Consider the following 18,029-nt stretch of genomic DNA (forward strand, 5'->3'; position numbering starts at 1 on the left):
GTTGGTAGGGTTAATGGGAGTAGGAAGACCTCTGTATCAAAACAAGGGTAAAGTCGATTCAGGCTTTGTGTAACATTTGAAATGAAAAAGATGGAAAGGTCTCATTATTCTCACTGCAGAGATAATCATCTTTTTAAATTTACATGAGAAACTGTATCTTCGATTGCTAAACTGAAATTCGATTTCCTGGGCATAGAAGAAAAATGCCAACATGATCTGTACAGAAAGCACCATAAAAGATACCTCTTCCGAAACCGAAATGTGCTGAATTAATCTCAGAGAGCTCATGAATAAATCTGAGAATTAAGGCAGTAACTACTCAGATCAATAGGGGGAGACAGAGAGAAGTCCATCAGCCAAATTATGGATTAAATGAACCGACAGGAAGGAACATTGTTATATCCTTGATCAGATTTCTCAGATTTAAAGGAAATTTTGATTTTTAATATTAATCAAATATTACCTAAGAGAAAATTTATGGTTTGTTTTAGTACAGCAACCATTACTCACACTATCCCACTCCCAACCTAAGGTGAAAGTCTCACGTATCTCTCCTGGACAAAATACCATTATGCATCCACCTCTTTCCTAGAAGTAAATTATAATGTTTACAGAGAATGATAACAGCAGAGTAGCATGCTGTGATATGTTATGGGGTTACTTGTTTCTCCTCTCTGGGGAAGGAAGGTAGTGAAATCCAGCTCTAGAACTAGTGATGGCTGCCAGACTAGAAAATGGCCAACAACATGGACAAGAACAAAATGAAATTCCAGTTGGTGTTTCTCTACCTTTAGTGAGTCCTTGAGAAAAACTGTAAACATCATATTGTTGTGTTAGTCACTGAAACTCATAGACTTTATCCATCCAGATTATATTTTGTGGTTATAAGACCACCACAATTTCATCCCTGCCAGTGTATCCCATTCAAAAAGTTATCTAAGAAAGAAATTGAAAGAATCTTTGCATTTCACTCTGTTTTGTCAACCCTTTGGAAAATATTAGGAACAGCTTGTCTTTCCCTTAAAAACTTTATACTCTTGGCATAAAATCAGTGCTTTTCTTTTGTCATCAAAAGAAATATTCATCTGAGAACACAAGAGCCAGTGGCAGTAATAAGCCATGTGTGCTATTATTGCTATTATTCTTTCCTGCAAAACAAAACAAAGGAAGACAAAACAAAACAAAAAAATAGAAAAGAGCAAAACATATATTTCTGAATAACAGTTGATTCAGAAACCTAGACAAGAGATGATTTTATGGAGATTCTATGACTGAACAGTCAGAGTGTCCGATACTTTCTACACATGACGGGTAAGGATTAAATTTAAAATATTAAAATCTGTTATCAACTAAAATTGATTATATTTATAATAAGAAAGCATGCCATTGCAGCTATTTTTTAAATAAGATAATAGTCCACTTATGTTTACTTACACTCCCCTGGTGGCCAAGGTGTTATTTGGTCTTTGGATGTTAGGTTGGAAGTTAGTTTGTACTGTGGTAATGTGAGGCTTCCACACTCTCATCCCATGGAAAGAGTGCTCAAAATGGACCAGGTGACCTGAAAATAAGCAATTCAGCATGTGTTGTCCCCATAGTAAACTTCTCTGGCTCTAGATAATATCTACCTAGTTCTTCATTAATGTGTTTCATTAATGTGAAACTTTTAAACCACTTTGAATGAAATCTCTTACCTGTCAGAAAATGTGTCAGACCTCTTTATAACATTTTTAACATTTTGGCAAAGAATGGGAAGTGAATCTCTTTTATGAGTTCCAAATATGCAAGGAATTCTTTCTTGGTCTTGTTAGAACCATAAGCATGGTTAAACTTGGCTTTCTTTCTGGCTTATTCTTTGCCTTCTTGTCAGCAAATGTTTTGCTCTGTGGGTTTATAGCAGATTATAAGGAAACATTTTAGGTATTAATGTGGCTTGAACACACTAGACATAATACAAGGCTTACAAGTAACAATGAAAACTCTTCTGTATGGCTCTGTATAGCATAGATGGAGGATAACTTACTTTAAAAGACCACTCAGCTAAAACCTGCCCTGTAGAGTTCCTGTTCTCATAGGTTTTCAAAGGTTTTGTGAAGTAAAAAGCAGTGTAGGAGTTGTAGTAAAGGGGACCTTAAAACACCTCAAACTTTTTTTTTAACATCTTTACTAGATGTATTATGTGTACAAGCAGTTTTTTAAAAAGAGTACTCATTTCCAGTTTGCAGGAAAAACTGCCAAGTCACCATCTGACTCTTGTGATCTCTGGCACCTATATTCATGACCTGTCACAGGATGAAAGTTATCTTTGTCTAAGTATGTGTTATTCTACATACCCACCCTACCCTCCACAACCCACCATTTAATTAATTACTCCATACCACAGGAATGTTTGTGGCTGAATAAGAAACTAATCATAGTCGCCCTCCCACTTGACCTATAGAGTTTGGAACTTGGCCATGATCCATCATAGCCCTAACTGTTTTGAATCTGAGTTTTTAATTATATACATTATTTTCAGAGCATAGTATATTGTGTGTAACACGGCCAGTGGCTAGGACACAGTATGGGTTTACTGTTCTCAGTTGTCTAATGTAAACAGAACTTGATAAATGATTGTTGCTCAAATTCTGTTCCCAAATACTGCAGATCAAAGGAAAATGTACCACAAGGCTCATTAGAGCTCCTGATACATTATGGTATTAGATGACGGAATTTTATCAGAAAAGGTTTATTCTCTAACATGAACTAGTACACTTTCTTCTATTAGAATAAGAACTGTTTCAAAAAGACTTTTATGTCATGTCTGAAATTTTTTCTCCTATTTTCTTAATGTAAACTTAAAAAAAAATAATTCCACATACCATTCCTAAGAGGGCTTGTTTGAAAGTATAAGCTATTGTTAAACACTAATCTGTAAATTTACAGGAAGATCCTAATTGCCATGTGATAAACACTAGGTCACTATCAACTATCATAAGTTAAAAATTAGATGAGTTATAAAGGAAAATGAATGATAAAGGAGTATAAAGGAAAACTTTTTATAAAAAAAAATTTTTTAATGTTTATTTTTGAGAGAGACTGAACGTGAATGGGGGAGGGGCAGAGAAAGAGGGAGACACAGAATCTGAAGCAGGCTCCAGGCTTGAGCTGTCAGCACAGGGTCCCACACGAGGTTCAAACTCAAGAACCATGAGAGCATGACCTGAGCTAAAGTCAGACTCTTAACCAGCTGAGCCACTCAGGTGCCCCTAAAGAAAACTTCTTAACCTAGAGTCTATCATGAGTTTTAGAAGGTCTTTCAACTAACTGAAATTATCTGTAAAGTGTTGTACATATGTGTCTTTTTTTTTTTTTTAGAGAGAGAGAGCAGATTCATAGCTTTCATTTAATTGCTCAAAGTATATGTGACCCAGTAAACACTAAAAGTTACTAGTATAAATTACTGCTTTGTTATAAACAGTTCATCATAAACACTGTAAACCCTACCTTACATCCCCTTTGGGGACAAATCTACTATTTAAGTTTGAATCTACAATTGCAACGTGTTGTAAATGGTTCTCCTATTAATGGATTGATTGGAAAGAGGAAGAGAGAAAGAAGGAAACTAGTTTATAGTATTTACTATGAATCAGCACTTATGATATCTAATTTAATCTTCTCAACAGCACTATAAGTGTACTATTCAAGTGTGTTATTATCACACATTTAACAGTTAAGGACACTAAGGCCAAAAGAGCTAAGTGACTTACCCGAGATCCCGCAGCAAACCAGCGGCAGAACCCTGATTGAAACCCTATGCTAACTACAAAGTTCCTACGCCTGTCTCCATGCCACCCAGTCTGTTTGAATGAAAGAGTGAATTATCTCACCTTCTTGACTAAGTGACAACAAATTATATAGAAAAGTATTTGTTTGTCTTATCACCCTGCTAGCTAGGTCTGAAATTCTGTCATCCTTACTACCCACCTGTCTTAACTCAGACCACCAATACCTCATGCCTGACTCACTGCAACTTCCACTGTTCCTGCCTGCAGTCCCCTTCCCCCAGTTCTACCCCACAACCAGGGTGAGCTTTTTGAAATATAAATCTGATGAATGTCACAAATGCCTCTGTGACTTTTTGTTGCTTTCAAAATAAAATTCATATCCTCCTCATGATTCATAAGGCCCTTCATGATCTGAACTCTGCTTAGTTTTCCAAGCTCACCCCTCACTGCTCATGTCTCACCCTCTTAGACTCCGGCCATAATTAACTACTTGTAGTTCCCTATATACTGTCTTTTCGTACTAATTTCTATTTGGAACATTTTTCCCACTTCTGTTCACCTGGGTAACTACCATTTGTCTTAAAAGACTGTTTATATACCATTTCTTCAAGGAACTCTCTTAACTCCTCCTGTTTGGGACTAAGTACCCTTCCCAAGCGCTCATAGGATATCTTTTACTTACTTGGGACCACTATCATATGTATAATTTCTGTGTGTATTAGATCAAAACTCATCCTTTCTTTAGGGGCACACAGCACCATGTAAGGGCACAAAGCTTGGAAAGGAGAGGATGGGTTACATTTCATGTTCCGCTTAGCCCTTTTCCAGGTTCTCTCAAGCAAGGCACAATTTATACAGCTGTAAATGATGACTCTATGTAGCAATTATCAAATGGCATTTTTATTGCCACTACACTTCTCTGCATCTCCATCTGAACTCCAAGCTCATTGAGGACAAGGATTATATTATATAATATATTCATTGTTGTACTCCCAGCTCCTGGCATAGTGCCTTTGAAGTGGAAAGCACTCAATAGATATTTGGTGTTTGAATTAATGACTAATTAAGACTGGCAGTAAAGCAGTTTAACCAGTGCTAAGCATAGTTCCTGACACACTGTAAATGTTCAAAAAGTATTTGATGAATGAACACATGAGAAATAATAGTTTGCTATAGACTGTGCATTTGTAGAAATTAGTAAAAGAAGATGACAAAAGAAAAAAATACTAATAACTACTAATTTAATTCAAGACAACAAACATTAAGTGCTTACATGATGGAAACTATTATGAGGAAACACAAAGGAGAAAGACATAGTCCCTTGCCCTCAAAAAATTTGCAATCTAGTTAGAAAGATAAGACATGTATAAAACCAATTAATTCAAAGCAGAATGTAGCATGCGCTATGTGAAATTTATAATTAAAGTTCTAGAATATCAATGAGAAGGAAAAAGTTTCTTCCAGTTAAATGAAGGGTTCCTAAAGCTTCTTGGAGAAGGTGATCATAGACTTAGACCTTGAATTATGAGTAGGATTCACTAAGGAAATGTATTGGGAGGAGAGCCATAGTCAGGAGGAAATATTCCAGGCAAAGGAAATAGCACATGCTGATTGGAAAGCATAGGGCTTCTTTGAAGAGCCTTTTAGCTGCAGACAAGGCTGGAAAGATAGGTGAAGAGTCTGGAAATAGATGGCCTTGAATGCTATGCTAAGGAGTGTACATTTTAGCAGTGGGGCTCTATTAAAAGTTTTTTTAGAAGGAAAGTGATACTATCAGCTGTATTTTAGAGAGTCATTTGGCAAATTGCTTTTAGTGTCTTCCCTCTCCTTTGCCCTTGATCCCAATAAAATAGAAATTCTTAAGCACCGAAAACCAGAGACCAGTTAAAGAATTTCATCTTTCTACATTCCTAGTCTATTTCAATGCTAGGTTCTTCCCAGAAGCTACCTTAATGCTGGTCTTTTCTCTCAAGCTTTCAAGGTCCCACTGCTTAAACAGTTCCTAAACCTTCATTAGCAAAATTCTCCTGGTTGTGGAGAAAAGAAAATAGGAGTTTGTCTGAGATGGATAGCCAAAGCCCCACAACTTTCAAAAGAACATTGGGGAAATGGCCTCACTGCTTTTATTATGTGATTCAAAGCATCTGGTAACATTCTATCACACTCTTCTCTTTATTCAGGACACTAAAAGACAATATGCTCATTAATCTTTAATTTACGTATAAATAAGTACATGTACTTATATAAAGAATAAGGAAGCCTAAATTTAGAATAAAAATTTCTTTTGTCCTCAAAATGCAAAGAAATGTTAGACTTAATATTATCAAAATGAAATTTTCAGTAAGAACTTTTGGGTACTATATATTGTCCTTCCTAACTATAGATAAGCAAACTATTCTTTGGAAAGGATCCACAGATCTTGAATCACCTTGCCTAAGGGCAATAGCCTTTAGGAAGGAAAAATTCTCTACACAATAGTGTTAGAGATCTCAGGATTTCCTGAGGGTCTCCCATAATGCTAGGTGTGGGCAGCAAAGTGCCAGGCAAATGGAAAGGAGAAAACTAAAAGCACAAGAACCAGTTAGGAACTAATCCAAGAGTAATTAGGATCAAAAATGGAGTAGGAGCAGAGGAATGGAAAAGAAGGAATGGATCCAAGACAATCACAGAAGTAACACAGCTTTGTGCCTAAATGAATGTGCCTAATTTTACCTTGTGCCAAAGTCAAAAATAGCTTCAACATTTTGTTTAGAAAGTCAAAGGTAACTTTAAAATTTCCAGATTGGATTTTTGGGAAGGTAGCCGATACCTTTAACAGAAGTAGAAAGAGAAAGTAGATTTGGAGAGATTGTGATGAATTTTGGACATACTGAGTTTGAAGTGCTAATGGGACAAAATACCAAAGACTTAGAGGTTCAGACTAGAATTCAAGGAGTTAAAATGGGATATGTATATACAGAATCCTTCTACTTATGAAATAAACACTTAGTATTTTATAATACAGAACAAAAGGTAGTTTTTTTTCTTTCCTATAATTAAATGTAATAGCTTATATAATTGCATTAGTCTAGAATGGAAGACAAATTCCAGGTGATGGCCTCAACAACATATGGTCAAAAGACCAAAAAAAAGCCCATTAAAAAAATATAACTTAGGGGCGACTGGGTGGCTCAGTCAGTTAGGCATCCAACTTAGGTTCAGGTCATAATGTCACTGTTAGTGGGTTGGAGAGCCCCGCATCGGGCTGTGCGCTGAGGGTGCAGAGCCTGCTTGGGATTCTCTGTCTCTCTCCCTCTCTGCTCCTTCCCCCACTTGTGTTCTCTCCCCCTCTCTCTCTCTCTCTCTCAATATGTGTGTGTGTGTGTGTGTATATGTGTGTGTGTATGTGTGTGTATATATATATATATATATATATATATATATATATATATATAACACTTAAATTTGCTTCAAGAAATTGTAAAACTCCATTGTATCCATTATAAACTAAAATTTGCTTTGGTGCAAGTGACTGGTAGAGGAGAGCAACAAAGAAAATGAGATCAAAGGAAAATGGAAGAGGAAGAAAGGAAAACACCATTTTGACATGTGAAGGAGAAATGTGTATTTGGGATTTCAACAAAGCAAACAATGAAATAGAAATTGTGTTGGCTTATATTATGCTGAGATATCATGTGCCTTGAGGAAATATTTTCTTGCCATTTCTATTCACAATGTATACTTTAAAAAATTTGAATTCTCTTCCTTTAATCCCTGTGAGATTTTCTTAGAATTACGTGTAAGAAAGTAAAATAGAAAAGACAAGAGAAATTTATAGTTGCACATGAAATTATTAACATACCTTGTTTTTCACATATGTCTCAAGTTGTCCACATACCACTAAAAACTGCCAAGCTTGAGTGAACAGGAGCTAAGAAGCAAGCATGGAGCCCAAGAGTAGAAAATGAAACTTCCGTTGCATCCTCTTCAAATTCTTTTATCTATTTCAGTTCCTAAACTATGGAAATGAAACTGGAAATGAAATTAACGCTTATCTGACTGCTCTGTGGACTTCTACAGCAAAATTATTACACAGGAGTTTATTATTTACATATTTATAAACTTCATCATCAATATTGTTTGTATAAATTGCATTTCTTTTATATAGATGCCTTTTAAAAGCACTATTTTTAAAAATGATCTTACCTCTTTCAACTTATACAAGAGTTGAAGAAAGACCCTCCTAGTAAAGAAAAAGAGAAACTAGTATTTGACTCTTACCAGATCCAATTAGATAGTTTTCTTACTATTTGCCTAAAATCCTTTCCCCCTCTTCCACTGGCAATAAAGCAGTATAACCAGTGCCAGTCATAGTTCCTGACATACTGTAGATGATCAAAACGTATTTGTTGAATGAATGAATCAGTTCTTCAGTAGATGTTAGAGCAAATGCTATTGATGTGTTAGGCACTGTTCTGGGCACTGGAGAAACAGTAATAGATAAAACAAAGTCCCTCCTTTCATGGAGCTTACAATATTTTGGAAGAGACAGTCAGTAAATATGTATCAATGGGTTATAAATGCTGAAATAAAAAATAAGAATGAGTGGAAAGAGTGCTAGGTGGCTTATTTTCTTTATAAGATGATCGGGGAAGCTCTTATTTTGTGGGAAATGGAAAGTCACCAGAACATGGGGAACAAAGAGTTTTATATGATATGACTTTTATTTTAATAGATCATTATGGTTGCCTCATAATGAAAGACTGTAGGGTGTGAGGACAGAAGCAGTCAGACAAGAAGTTATTGCTAATCTAAATAGGAGGTGATGGTAGTTTGGCCTAGGAGATGAGATTAAAGGAGTTGAACATGGGGAGTGGAGGAAATGTTTGCATATTTTCAGATCATGTAGGATCTTGTAGATCATGGTAAAGACTTTAGATTTTATTTAAAAAAAATAATAATAAAACCAAGAGGCCATTGAAGTGCTTTGAAAAAGAGAGGTTATATGATCTGACTGACATTTTCTAAAGGATCACTCACGTTGTGTAGTGAATAGACCATTGGGGCAGGGAGGGAAGTAGAAGAGCCCAGTTAGGCTAATATGTGGTAATCTATGGAAGAAATAATGATTGTGTGGGCTTGTGTGGCAATAGCAGAGGCGGTGATAAGTGATCAGATTCTGAGTATGTTTTGAAAGTTAGAGACTACGTGATACTTTGGTAGAGGACAAAAAGGAAATATGTATCCAGGAAGAGTAAAGTTGCCATTTCCTGAGATGGAGAAGCCTTCAGGGAGGAGTTTAGAAGTAAAGATAGAGCAGAAATCGTGTGTTTTCCTTTGAACTGTTAAGTTTGGGAAGCTTATTAGACATCTAAGTAGAGAGACTGAGGAAACAGATTCATGAGTTTAGAGTTCAGGGAAGAGGTTAAAGACATAAATTTAAAGTCATCAGTGTATAGATGGGACTTAAAGCCATGGGGCTAGATGAAATCACTTTGGGGATGAAGGGAGATGGAGAATAGAAGTCAAAAGATAGCAGTGGGACAGAAGTCAGGAAGACAAGGAAAATCCACCAAAGGATACTGGAAAGATCAGCTTATGAGGTAAGAAAATGAGGAGAGATTGGTATACTGAAGGCCAATGGAAGAGAGTTTTGAAAAGAGGAAGGTATAATCAATTCTGTAGATGATAATGATGGATCAAGTCAGACTCAGATTGAGTCTTAAGAATTGGATTTGGCAATAGCACTGCTAGGAATTTATGCAAGGGATACAGGAGTATTGATGCATAGGGGCACTTGTACCCCAATGTTTATAGCAGCACTCTCAACAATAGCCAAATTATGGAAAGAGCCTAAATGTCCATCAACTGATGAATGGATAAAGAAATTGTGGTTTATATACACAATGGAATACTACGTGGCAATGAGAAAGAATGAAATATGGCCTTTTGTAGCAACGTGGATGGAACTGGAGAGTGTGATGCTAAGTGAAATAAGCCATACAGAGAAAGACAGATACCATATGTTTTCACTCTTATGTGGATCCTGAGAAACTTAACAGAAACCCATGGGGGAAGGGAAGGAAAAAAAAAAAAAAAGGTTAGAGTGGGAGAGAGCCAAAGCATAAGAGACTGTTAAAAACTGAGAACAAACTGAGGGTTGATGGGGGGTGGGAGGGAGGGGAGGGTGGGTGATGGGTATTGAGGAGGGCACCTTTTGGGATGAGCACTGGGTGTTGTATGGAAACCAATTTGACAATAAATTTCATATATTAAAAAAAATAATAAAATAAAATAAAATAACATTAATTTTTAAAAAAAAAGTAAAAAAAAAAAAAGAATTGGATTTGGCAGTGTGACAAAGTGGAGATTATTGCTGATCTTCTTAAGAGTATTTTAGGGGAGTGATGGAGACAAAAGTCTGATTGGAGTGGATCCAAGAGAGAATAGGCTCTCTGCAAAGAAATGAAGAGATAAAAGTTTAATTAATTCAACGTAATAAATCCTAGACCATTTAATGATTGTTGATGTACATGCTCCCATTGTTTTTCTCATTGCATAATTAACCATATTCTGGTATGGTTACAGGTCTAGTATGTTATTCCATATAATATTCCACATTAATACCCTGTAATTAACTGTTCTGCTCCTTACTTGTCACAAGTGCCTGTGGTAAGGTGTAAGATGATTACTGACCTTATCTTCACCTTTTTGGTTTTGCCCTGCTGCTGATTTTACTTCTGTGAGTCAAATAAGAGTATATGGTAGCCACTACCTAATTGTTATTAGATGTTATTACTGTGAAAACCAGTTTTACACCTTATGTAGTCATCTTTTTTCAGCAATGAGATATGATTGACACATAGAAATTGTATATATTAAGGGCATACAACTTGACATTTTGATATGTGTATGCATTATGAAATGATCATCACAAGCCAGTTAACATACCATCACCTCACATAGTTACCATTTTCTTTCTTTATTTTCTTAGCAAATTTCAAGTAAACCATACAGTATTATTGTACTTGTCTTAACCATGATTACTATGCTGTACATTATATCTCCAGAACTTATTCATCTTTCATAACTGAAACTTTGTACCCTTTGACCGACATCTGCCCATCTCCTTTCCCCAAGACTCTCACTCCTAGCAACCACCATTCTACTCTCTGCTTCTATGAGTTTGACCATTTTTGATTCCACATATAAGTGAAATCATGCAGTATTTGTCTTTATGTGTCTGGTTTATTTCACTTAGCATAATTCCTCCAGCTTCACCCATATTAACCCAAATGGCAGGATTTCCATTTTTATGGCTTAATAATATTCGTGTGAGTGTGTGTGTGTGTGTGTGTGTGTGTGTGTGTGTACACACATTTTCTTTATCCATTATCCATCAATGGACATAGGTTGTTTCCATATCTTGACTATTAGGAATCATTCTACAATAAACATGGGGGTATAAACACCAAAATCCAGATTTCATTTCCTTTGGATACATACTTAGAAGTGGGATTGCTGGATCATATGGTAGTTCTATTTTAAGTTGTTTAAGGAACCTCCACACTGTTTTCCATATATACTCTCCTACTAAAAGTGTACAACGGCTGCCTTAAGTAGTTTATTTAAGATAGTAAGCCCTTATGTGGGCGCCTAGGTGGCTCAGTTGATTGAGCGTCTGACTTCAGCTCAGGTCATGATCTCATAGTTCGTGGGTTCAAGCCCCAAGTTGGGCTCTGTGCTGACAGTGCAGAGCCTGGAGCCTGCTTCAGATTCTGTGTCTCCCTCTCTCTCTGCCCCTCCCCCACTCACACTCTGTCTCTAAAAAATAAATAAACATTAAAAAATGTTTTTAAGAAAAAAAGAAAGTAAACTTATGTAGTACTCTTAAGAATATAAATGTGTTCACTATAAAATATCTAAATACAGAAGACTAGCAGGAGACAGAACACTTATCTCAGTTATGGAAGAAACATAACAAGGATTGAAATGAAAATGACACTTCAAAATTATACTTGACTCCTTTGTCAAGGGAAAAGATCAGTGGAGTATTAGATAAGTCATGCCTACCTCCTTCCTACTACTCCTTGTCACAGCTCTGATGTTTCTAATTGGGATCACAGAGATAAGTCCTTCAAATGATCAAGACAGACCTTTATTAATGATCTCAGAATTTCTTAAATAATCAGGACAGGGCAACACTTGGATTATTTTTAACCCCAGGCCACTCTGTACTCTAGATGTAGAAATCACCCCATATTCTTCTGTTTCTCATCTTCTCTCATCTCATGCTTATTGAGTACTTCAGCCAAACTTAGAAATAGGTGCATAATTTTCAAGAGGTATCAGCCCCACCCCAACTACATAGTGCCAGAAATGTTAAATGGACACCATATTTTCAGCATTCCAAGGGGTCAAAAGAATACATAGGACTAATACAGCATCAACCTCACATCCATAAAACCAAGAAAATGAAATTACCACAGCTGTTCATTACAGGATAATTTGCCAGTTCCTTTATTCAGTTCTATGTCCAACCAAAAGTAATATTTTCATATTCTAAATTTAGCAGTATTTTGAAGGAAAGGAATGGACAAATAAAATGGAAGAGAGAAAAATACCTCAGTTTGAGCTTCCCCAGAGTGTTCGTAAATTCCTGGCAATTATCTGGTTCCCACTACAAACTTAAGACTCACAAGGCCAGAGTTTCACATAAAGAAACTTAATTGTCCTGCAATGTGCTCCTTTCAGAATCTTGCAGAACTCCAGTTTTCTTAGCTGCCTGTGGGGTCTACCCAAACCTGTGTCCTGGGACACCAGGTGAGAAACAACATGATCCTGTTCTGTGCTCCTGTTAAATCTTACCCATACTCAGCCTTAATTTCTTGGCCTTAATTAAGCTATACTACTCTGTAGCAGACCAGAATGTCCCTTTTCTCCACTCATTCTCCTCCTACAATAGAACTTGACTTCCACTGGACAAGCTTAGCCTCTTAATCCAAGCTAAGATGAAAGAGAGAAAATAAAACAGTGTCACCCAACAAAAGCCTGCCACATTCAGACAGCACTGTTTTGAGGTGCACCTACCTAAGCCTTAGAAATGAAAAGCACCACCAGATCCTGCTAACCAGAGGAATGGCAAAAATGTGAGAGCTCTGCCCTCTCCACATGGGAGTACTACCCACAAGAAATGCAGCTGCCTCTGTAGTGTTTGGGTCCCCAAATCCTATCCCAGCCAATACCAGATCCTGCCAACTCCACATGGGATATACATATCAGCTGGTTGTGCAGTTTGAAGAACCCCATTCTCTCCACATAGGACTTGGCCTCACAAACTCCAGCCCTACAAACATGACAGTCTCTTTTAGTGCAAAATGACTTGCTCTCCATTCAGGAGTATACCTATAAAAATTACAGTTTGAGGTCTCAGACAAACCTGACTAGCAAATGAACCCTATTATCCAGTAAAATGATTTTCAGTGCTGGCTACACAATAGAATCACCTGGGAAGCTTCAATACAAAACCCAGTGTTGGAGCTGTACTCCAGAAATTTTGGTTCTTACTAATCTGGAGGGGGTCTGGATATCACTGTTTACTAAAATCACTCAGATGATTCTAAAAGCTCCATAACCACTGGTCCAATATGATATCCTCCCACTCCTGCCAAGGATATTGCTCAGCGAGTCTAGGTTTGTGACTTCTGTTTGAGGCCGGGCATCTCCCTCAGCTGCAGCTGCAAAGCTACTCTAGATCCTTCATCACCAAAGTCCAGTAAATGTGTATGTTAACTCCCGAAAGCTGCCAGAGCCCTGCCAGATGAAGAGTCAAAGATGGACAAAACGCAGAACGCTACATGCCTGGTTCTCCTGTGTTCCACCGCATATCTTCTCAATGAGTGATGTGGTTTTTTCACGCTGTGGAAACCACCCCTATGCATTCACAGCCCTTTCTTTCCTCCCTAACCTGTCAGACTACAGCCACAGAGAATACTATCTGATCCACACTTGTGGCTGTCACATCAATAAAAGAGGGCTGGGGAGGGGGGAAATCTCCCTTAACGTACCCTGCCCTTGTACTTGTATAACCGCCACACTACTTGTCGGTTACTACCTCCTTCTCTGATCTATAAACACTGCAAAAACTGCAGCAGTGCCTGGTATGTGGTAGGTGCTCACTACAGTGTTTGAGAAATGAATGAATAGATGGAGACGAGGAACTGCTGCCCTGGTAGGAGTGGAAAAGATGCAGTCGTGCCTTCACTGTTAGGGGCCGATATTTAACATGGATAATTGCAGCCGCAAGCCCAGGAGCAGAACTCACAATCTTAACCTGAAAACTCAGTGCTGGCGCTTTTTCTTTCACTTAAGCACAGCCTTGCTTTTCAAGGCATCTAAACATTTGCCATCTCCTTGTATTCCATTTCTACTTTTCTTCTTAGACCTCCCACATAGCGACACCCTAATTGTTCCAAAGCGCTCAGTTCTGCCTGCTTTGCCTTTACCGTTTCCAGCTCAACAGCAGCCTAGTTGTTATGTCCCTCCAAACAATAACAGTGGGAACTCTCTCCAGATCTACAGCATAGTTTCAGAGATTACTTAAATGTGCAGTAGTCAGTCCTTCCTTATTCGTTTTCTGACTTCTACAGTGTTTTGAAAGTATTGAATGCTAAGACTGCTTATCCACAAGGTCTTTTCAGTAATGGTATGTTTATCTTAGAATTCCGGCCTACATGGTAATTGTATTGCTGCATGTGGGAGAACGAAACAAAGATGTTTCAGTAATCATACAGTATCAGCGACCATGTTGCCTGCACTTGACTCAGAGCAGATGAATCCAGTGCCTCTGCTCGTAAGGACTTAGGTTCAAAGAAAAATAAGCAAGAACAGCATGAAGACCAGCTCACATTAGTGGTCTAGCTCACATGATACCTTTTGAAATATAGATGCACTATTTCTCTTCAACATTAATTACTATTAAGGATAACTTCAGGTGACTAAAAGAGTACAGGATCTGAAATGTTAATAGCCATTCGAATCTATTAAGGCACTGCAGAGAATGAGGGGAAAGATAAGTGGGGTCAGCACTATTAAGATCCATTTCTGTGAGTAGTTTTGAAGATTGTTAAAGATCCAAGTCCAGCACCATCTATACCACCTACTTACTGGTACCGTCATCATTTTGCCTTTAGTTGCTGTTTTTCAAGATACTGTCCTCAGACTACCTGCTTTAGAATCCTCTAGTGATGTTTGTTTAAAACAACAACCACCACCACAACAACAAAATCACACTCTTGAGCCCCAGATCGATAAAGCAGAATCCCAGGGCTCCTGGGTGGCTCCGTCGGTTAAACGTCTGACTTCAGCTCAGGTCATAATCTCCCAGTTTGTGACTTCGAGCCCCGCATCAGGCTCTGTGCTGACAGCTCAGAGCCTGGAGCCTGCTTCGGATTCTGTGTCTCCCCTTCTCTCTGCCCGCCCCACCCCCCATGTTCATGCTCTGTCTCTGTTTCTCAATAATTAGTAAACGTTAAGAAAATTTTTTAAAAAATAAATAAAGTGGAATACCTAGGGTTGAGGCCTTGAATTGATCCTGACCAAACCACTCAGCTGTTGAACTGTAAGGTCTCCAGACTGCTGGCTCGAGACTTTACCAGCTGTTAGGCTTCAGATATTCCCAGTAGCACTGTCAGTAGGCATTATTCATTTTTCTTGAAGGATCTGAGATTAGGTTATGACAAAGTAATTGAAAAGAATGTGAGGACACAAATACCCAAGGAGGAGGAATAGGACACCACCAAGGGGAGGAAATGGAAATAGAATGGCCAGAGTCCAAGAAAACCCTTCTTTCCTTCATCCTTTTGCGCCAGGTTATATGTCATTTGTCAGACTTTAGTCCAGTCTAGCAAGCATATTTTGACTGTCATGTGCCAGGTACTAGAGATAAAAGGAAACAGAACAGTCTCACTGTCCTAGGGGAGTTTACAGTTTGGTAGAGAAAGCAGGCTCTTAAATGAGCAACTCAAATAAACATGGAAAGCAAAAGACAGAGATTTGCCCAAGAAATTTTGGGGGCTGAGAAGAGGGGATTTGTAAGGGAGACCTAATGTGTAGAGAAGAAATTGCCTGAGTAGGGACATAAGTAGAAATTAGGCTGGTGGGGGGGTAAGTAGGTGGCTTTTGAGGAAGAACTAAAAGATATCCTGGAGCTGGTGGGAAATGATAACTATTCCCAACAAAGGGAAACTTGCACAACCAAAATGCTCTGAATCCTAAAGTGATCTCATTTTTATTGGGATTGACAAGCAGTTGAGGACTGCTTTATCATAAGGTTGAGGGAATGGAGAAAGATAACCAATGATTCTGGATAGGTAGACATGGGCCAAGTCAAGGAGATGTGTGTGGATGTCTTGATAACTTTTTTTGAATGTTTATTTATTTATTTTGAGATATAGGGGAGCAGAGAGAAAGGGATAGAATCCCAGCAGGCTCTGCGCTGTTAGTGCAGAGCCCAGTGGGGGGCTCGATCCGTGAGATCATGATCTGAGCTAAAATCAAGATTCAGACACTCAGCTGACTGAGTCATCCAGGTGCCCTGCATCTTGATAACTTTTCAATGTCCTGTTTTGGTAGCCATCTAGAAGATGTCCTAGATCAGTCTTTAGAATTCATTCCAAGTTTATGGTCTCAAACTATTCATTGAAGTGGCTCCAGAAACATGTTACAGCAAGGTTATGGGCCCTCTCTGGGACATTATATATGGAATTGCAGTAACTAATAAGTTGACAGTAATGTCAAAAATTATTCACATGTCAAATAGATTTGAGGATGTTTTGACTATCACTGGAAGAATACATGAAAAATAGTGATATTAATGACCTCTGGAAAGAGAAACTGAGAAGAGAGGTAGGAGGAATTTACTTCTCACTATATACCTTTTATATTGTTTGGATATTATGTATATTTATTGCCTATCCCAACAAGTTTAAAAGAGAACTAAAGAGACATATTTATCCCAAAGCATAAAGAGCTGTCAACATGTTAAATGGTTATTTGATTTACATTAAAAACCCAGTTAATGATTCATTGATACAACAATGACAGCAATAGTATTATGAAAGTAGTTTTGTCTTGGGGTGCCTATTTGACTCAGTTGGTTAAGCATCCGACTCTTGATTTGGCTTAGGTCATGAACTCACAGTTTGTGAGACGTAGCCCCATATAGGGCTATGTGCTGACAGCACGGAGCGTGCTTGGAATTCTCTCTCTCCCTTCTCTCTGCCCCTCCCTTACTCATCCTCTCTCTCTCTCTCTCTCTCTCTCTCTCTCTCTCCCTCTCTCCCTCTCTTTCTCAAAATAATAATAAAAAAAAAGTTTTGTCTTTCACAGCTTGAGAAATAAATTGGAATTAGAGAAGTACAGATTTTGAATATCCTCTATAAATTTGGCCTTTTTTTTTCCAGTTCGCAGCTCACCTTGTGAAGATGAAATATCCAAGAATATGTATTCTCGATGGCGGCATTAATAAGATCAAGCCAACAGGCCTCCTCACCGTCCCGTCTCCTCAAATATGAAGAACCAAGAAAGAGTGTGATAGTCAAAAGGACAGAGTGGTATCAGCCCCCAACAGCACAACTCTTCACAGCCTTACCTCTCTTCGACAGAACTAGACTTCCAGATTGTTGCATTTCCATAAAGTTTTGTCATGAAACATTTTTTTAAATCTCATAACCCACATGCTCAGCTATCCAGGCAATAAACTTGACTGTACATGTATTGCTGAAAGAATTTTCTTAACAGTGAAATCCGATCATGTATTTTTACCGCAGTGCAGCACAAAGCCAGAGGAATTCAGCTGACAAGGCAGATTTAGCATTATCAAGAAATCTCAATTGCACTGAAAAAGCTGTCTCCCGTTGCACTGAACAGACAGTCCTAACAAAGGTATTATTTAGAAACATAGACTGAATGGGGGTTGCAGTCATCTTTCCATGATAATGAAAAGTAAAAAGCTATTCACAATATATTCCTTATAAGTAAATGCTATATTTGGTAACTCATTTTTGGCCCAGACAGATCGTGTGTGTGTATGTGTGTGTGTGTGTGTGTGTGTTGCTTAGGAAAAGAATTGGCCTACTGAAAAAAGTAGTAATAATTTACTTACAGAAACATTGAAGTCAGAAGCCATTCACATTAGATAGAACATTATTCAGCTCCTATAGCAGAGAAACCCAAAATAAAGTGACTTAAAAAAAAAAAAAGAGTGACTTAAACAAACTAGAA

General features: G+C 37.9%; 1 protein-coding gene across 4 annotated transcripts in view; it reads left to right on the top strand.

Annotated features, from left to right (window-relative positions):
- Positions 1-17,522, top strand: part of TBCK (TBC1 domain containing kinase) — a 225,574-nt gene extending 208,052 nt beyond the window's left edge. For all 4 annotated transcript variants that reach the window (XM_019416577.2, XM_019416570.2, XM_019416616.2 and 1 more), the window contains one exon: positions 17,210-17,522. In XM_019416577.2, the coding sequence (XP_019272122.2) occupies positions 17,210-17,320 (111 nt within the window). In that variant the 3' untranslated portion in view covers positions 17,321-17,522. The remainder of the gene's footprint in view (positions 1-17,209) is intronic.
- Positions 17,523-18,029: the final 507 nt, after the last annotated feature.

Source organism: Panthera pardus, unplaced genomic scaffold, assembly GCF_024362965.1.
Source record: "Panthera pardus isolate Hobbes unplaced genomic scaffold, ASM2436296v1 HiC_scaffold_13, whole genome shotgun sequence".
NCBI lineage: Eukaryota > Metazoa > Chordata > Mammalia > Carnivora > Felidae > Panthera > Panthera pardus.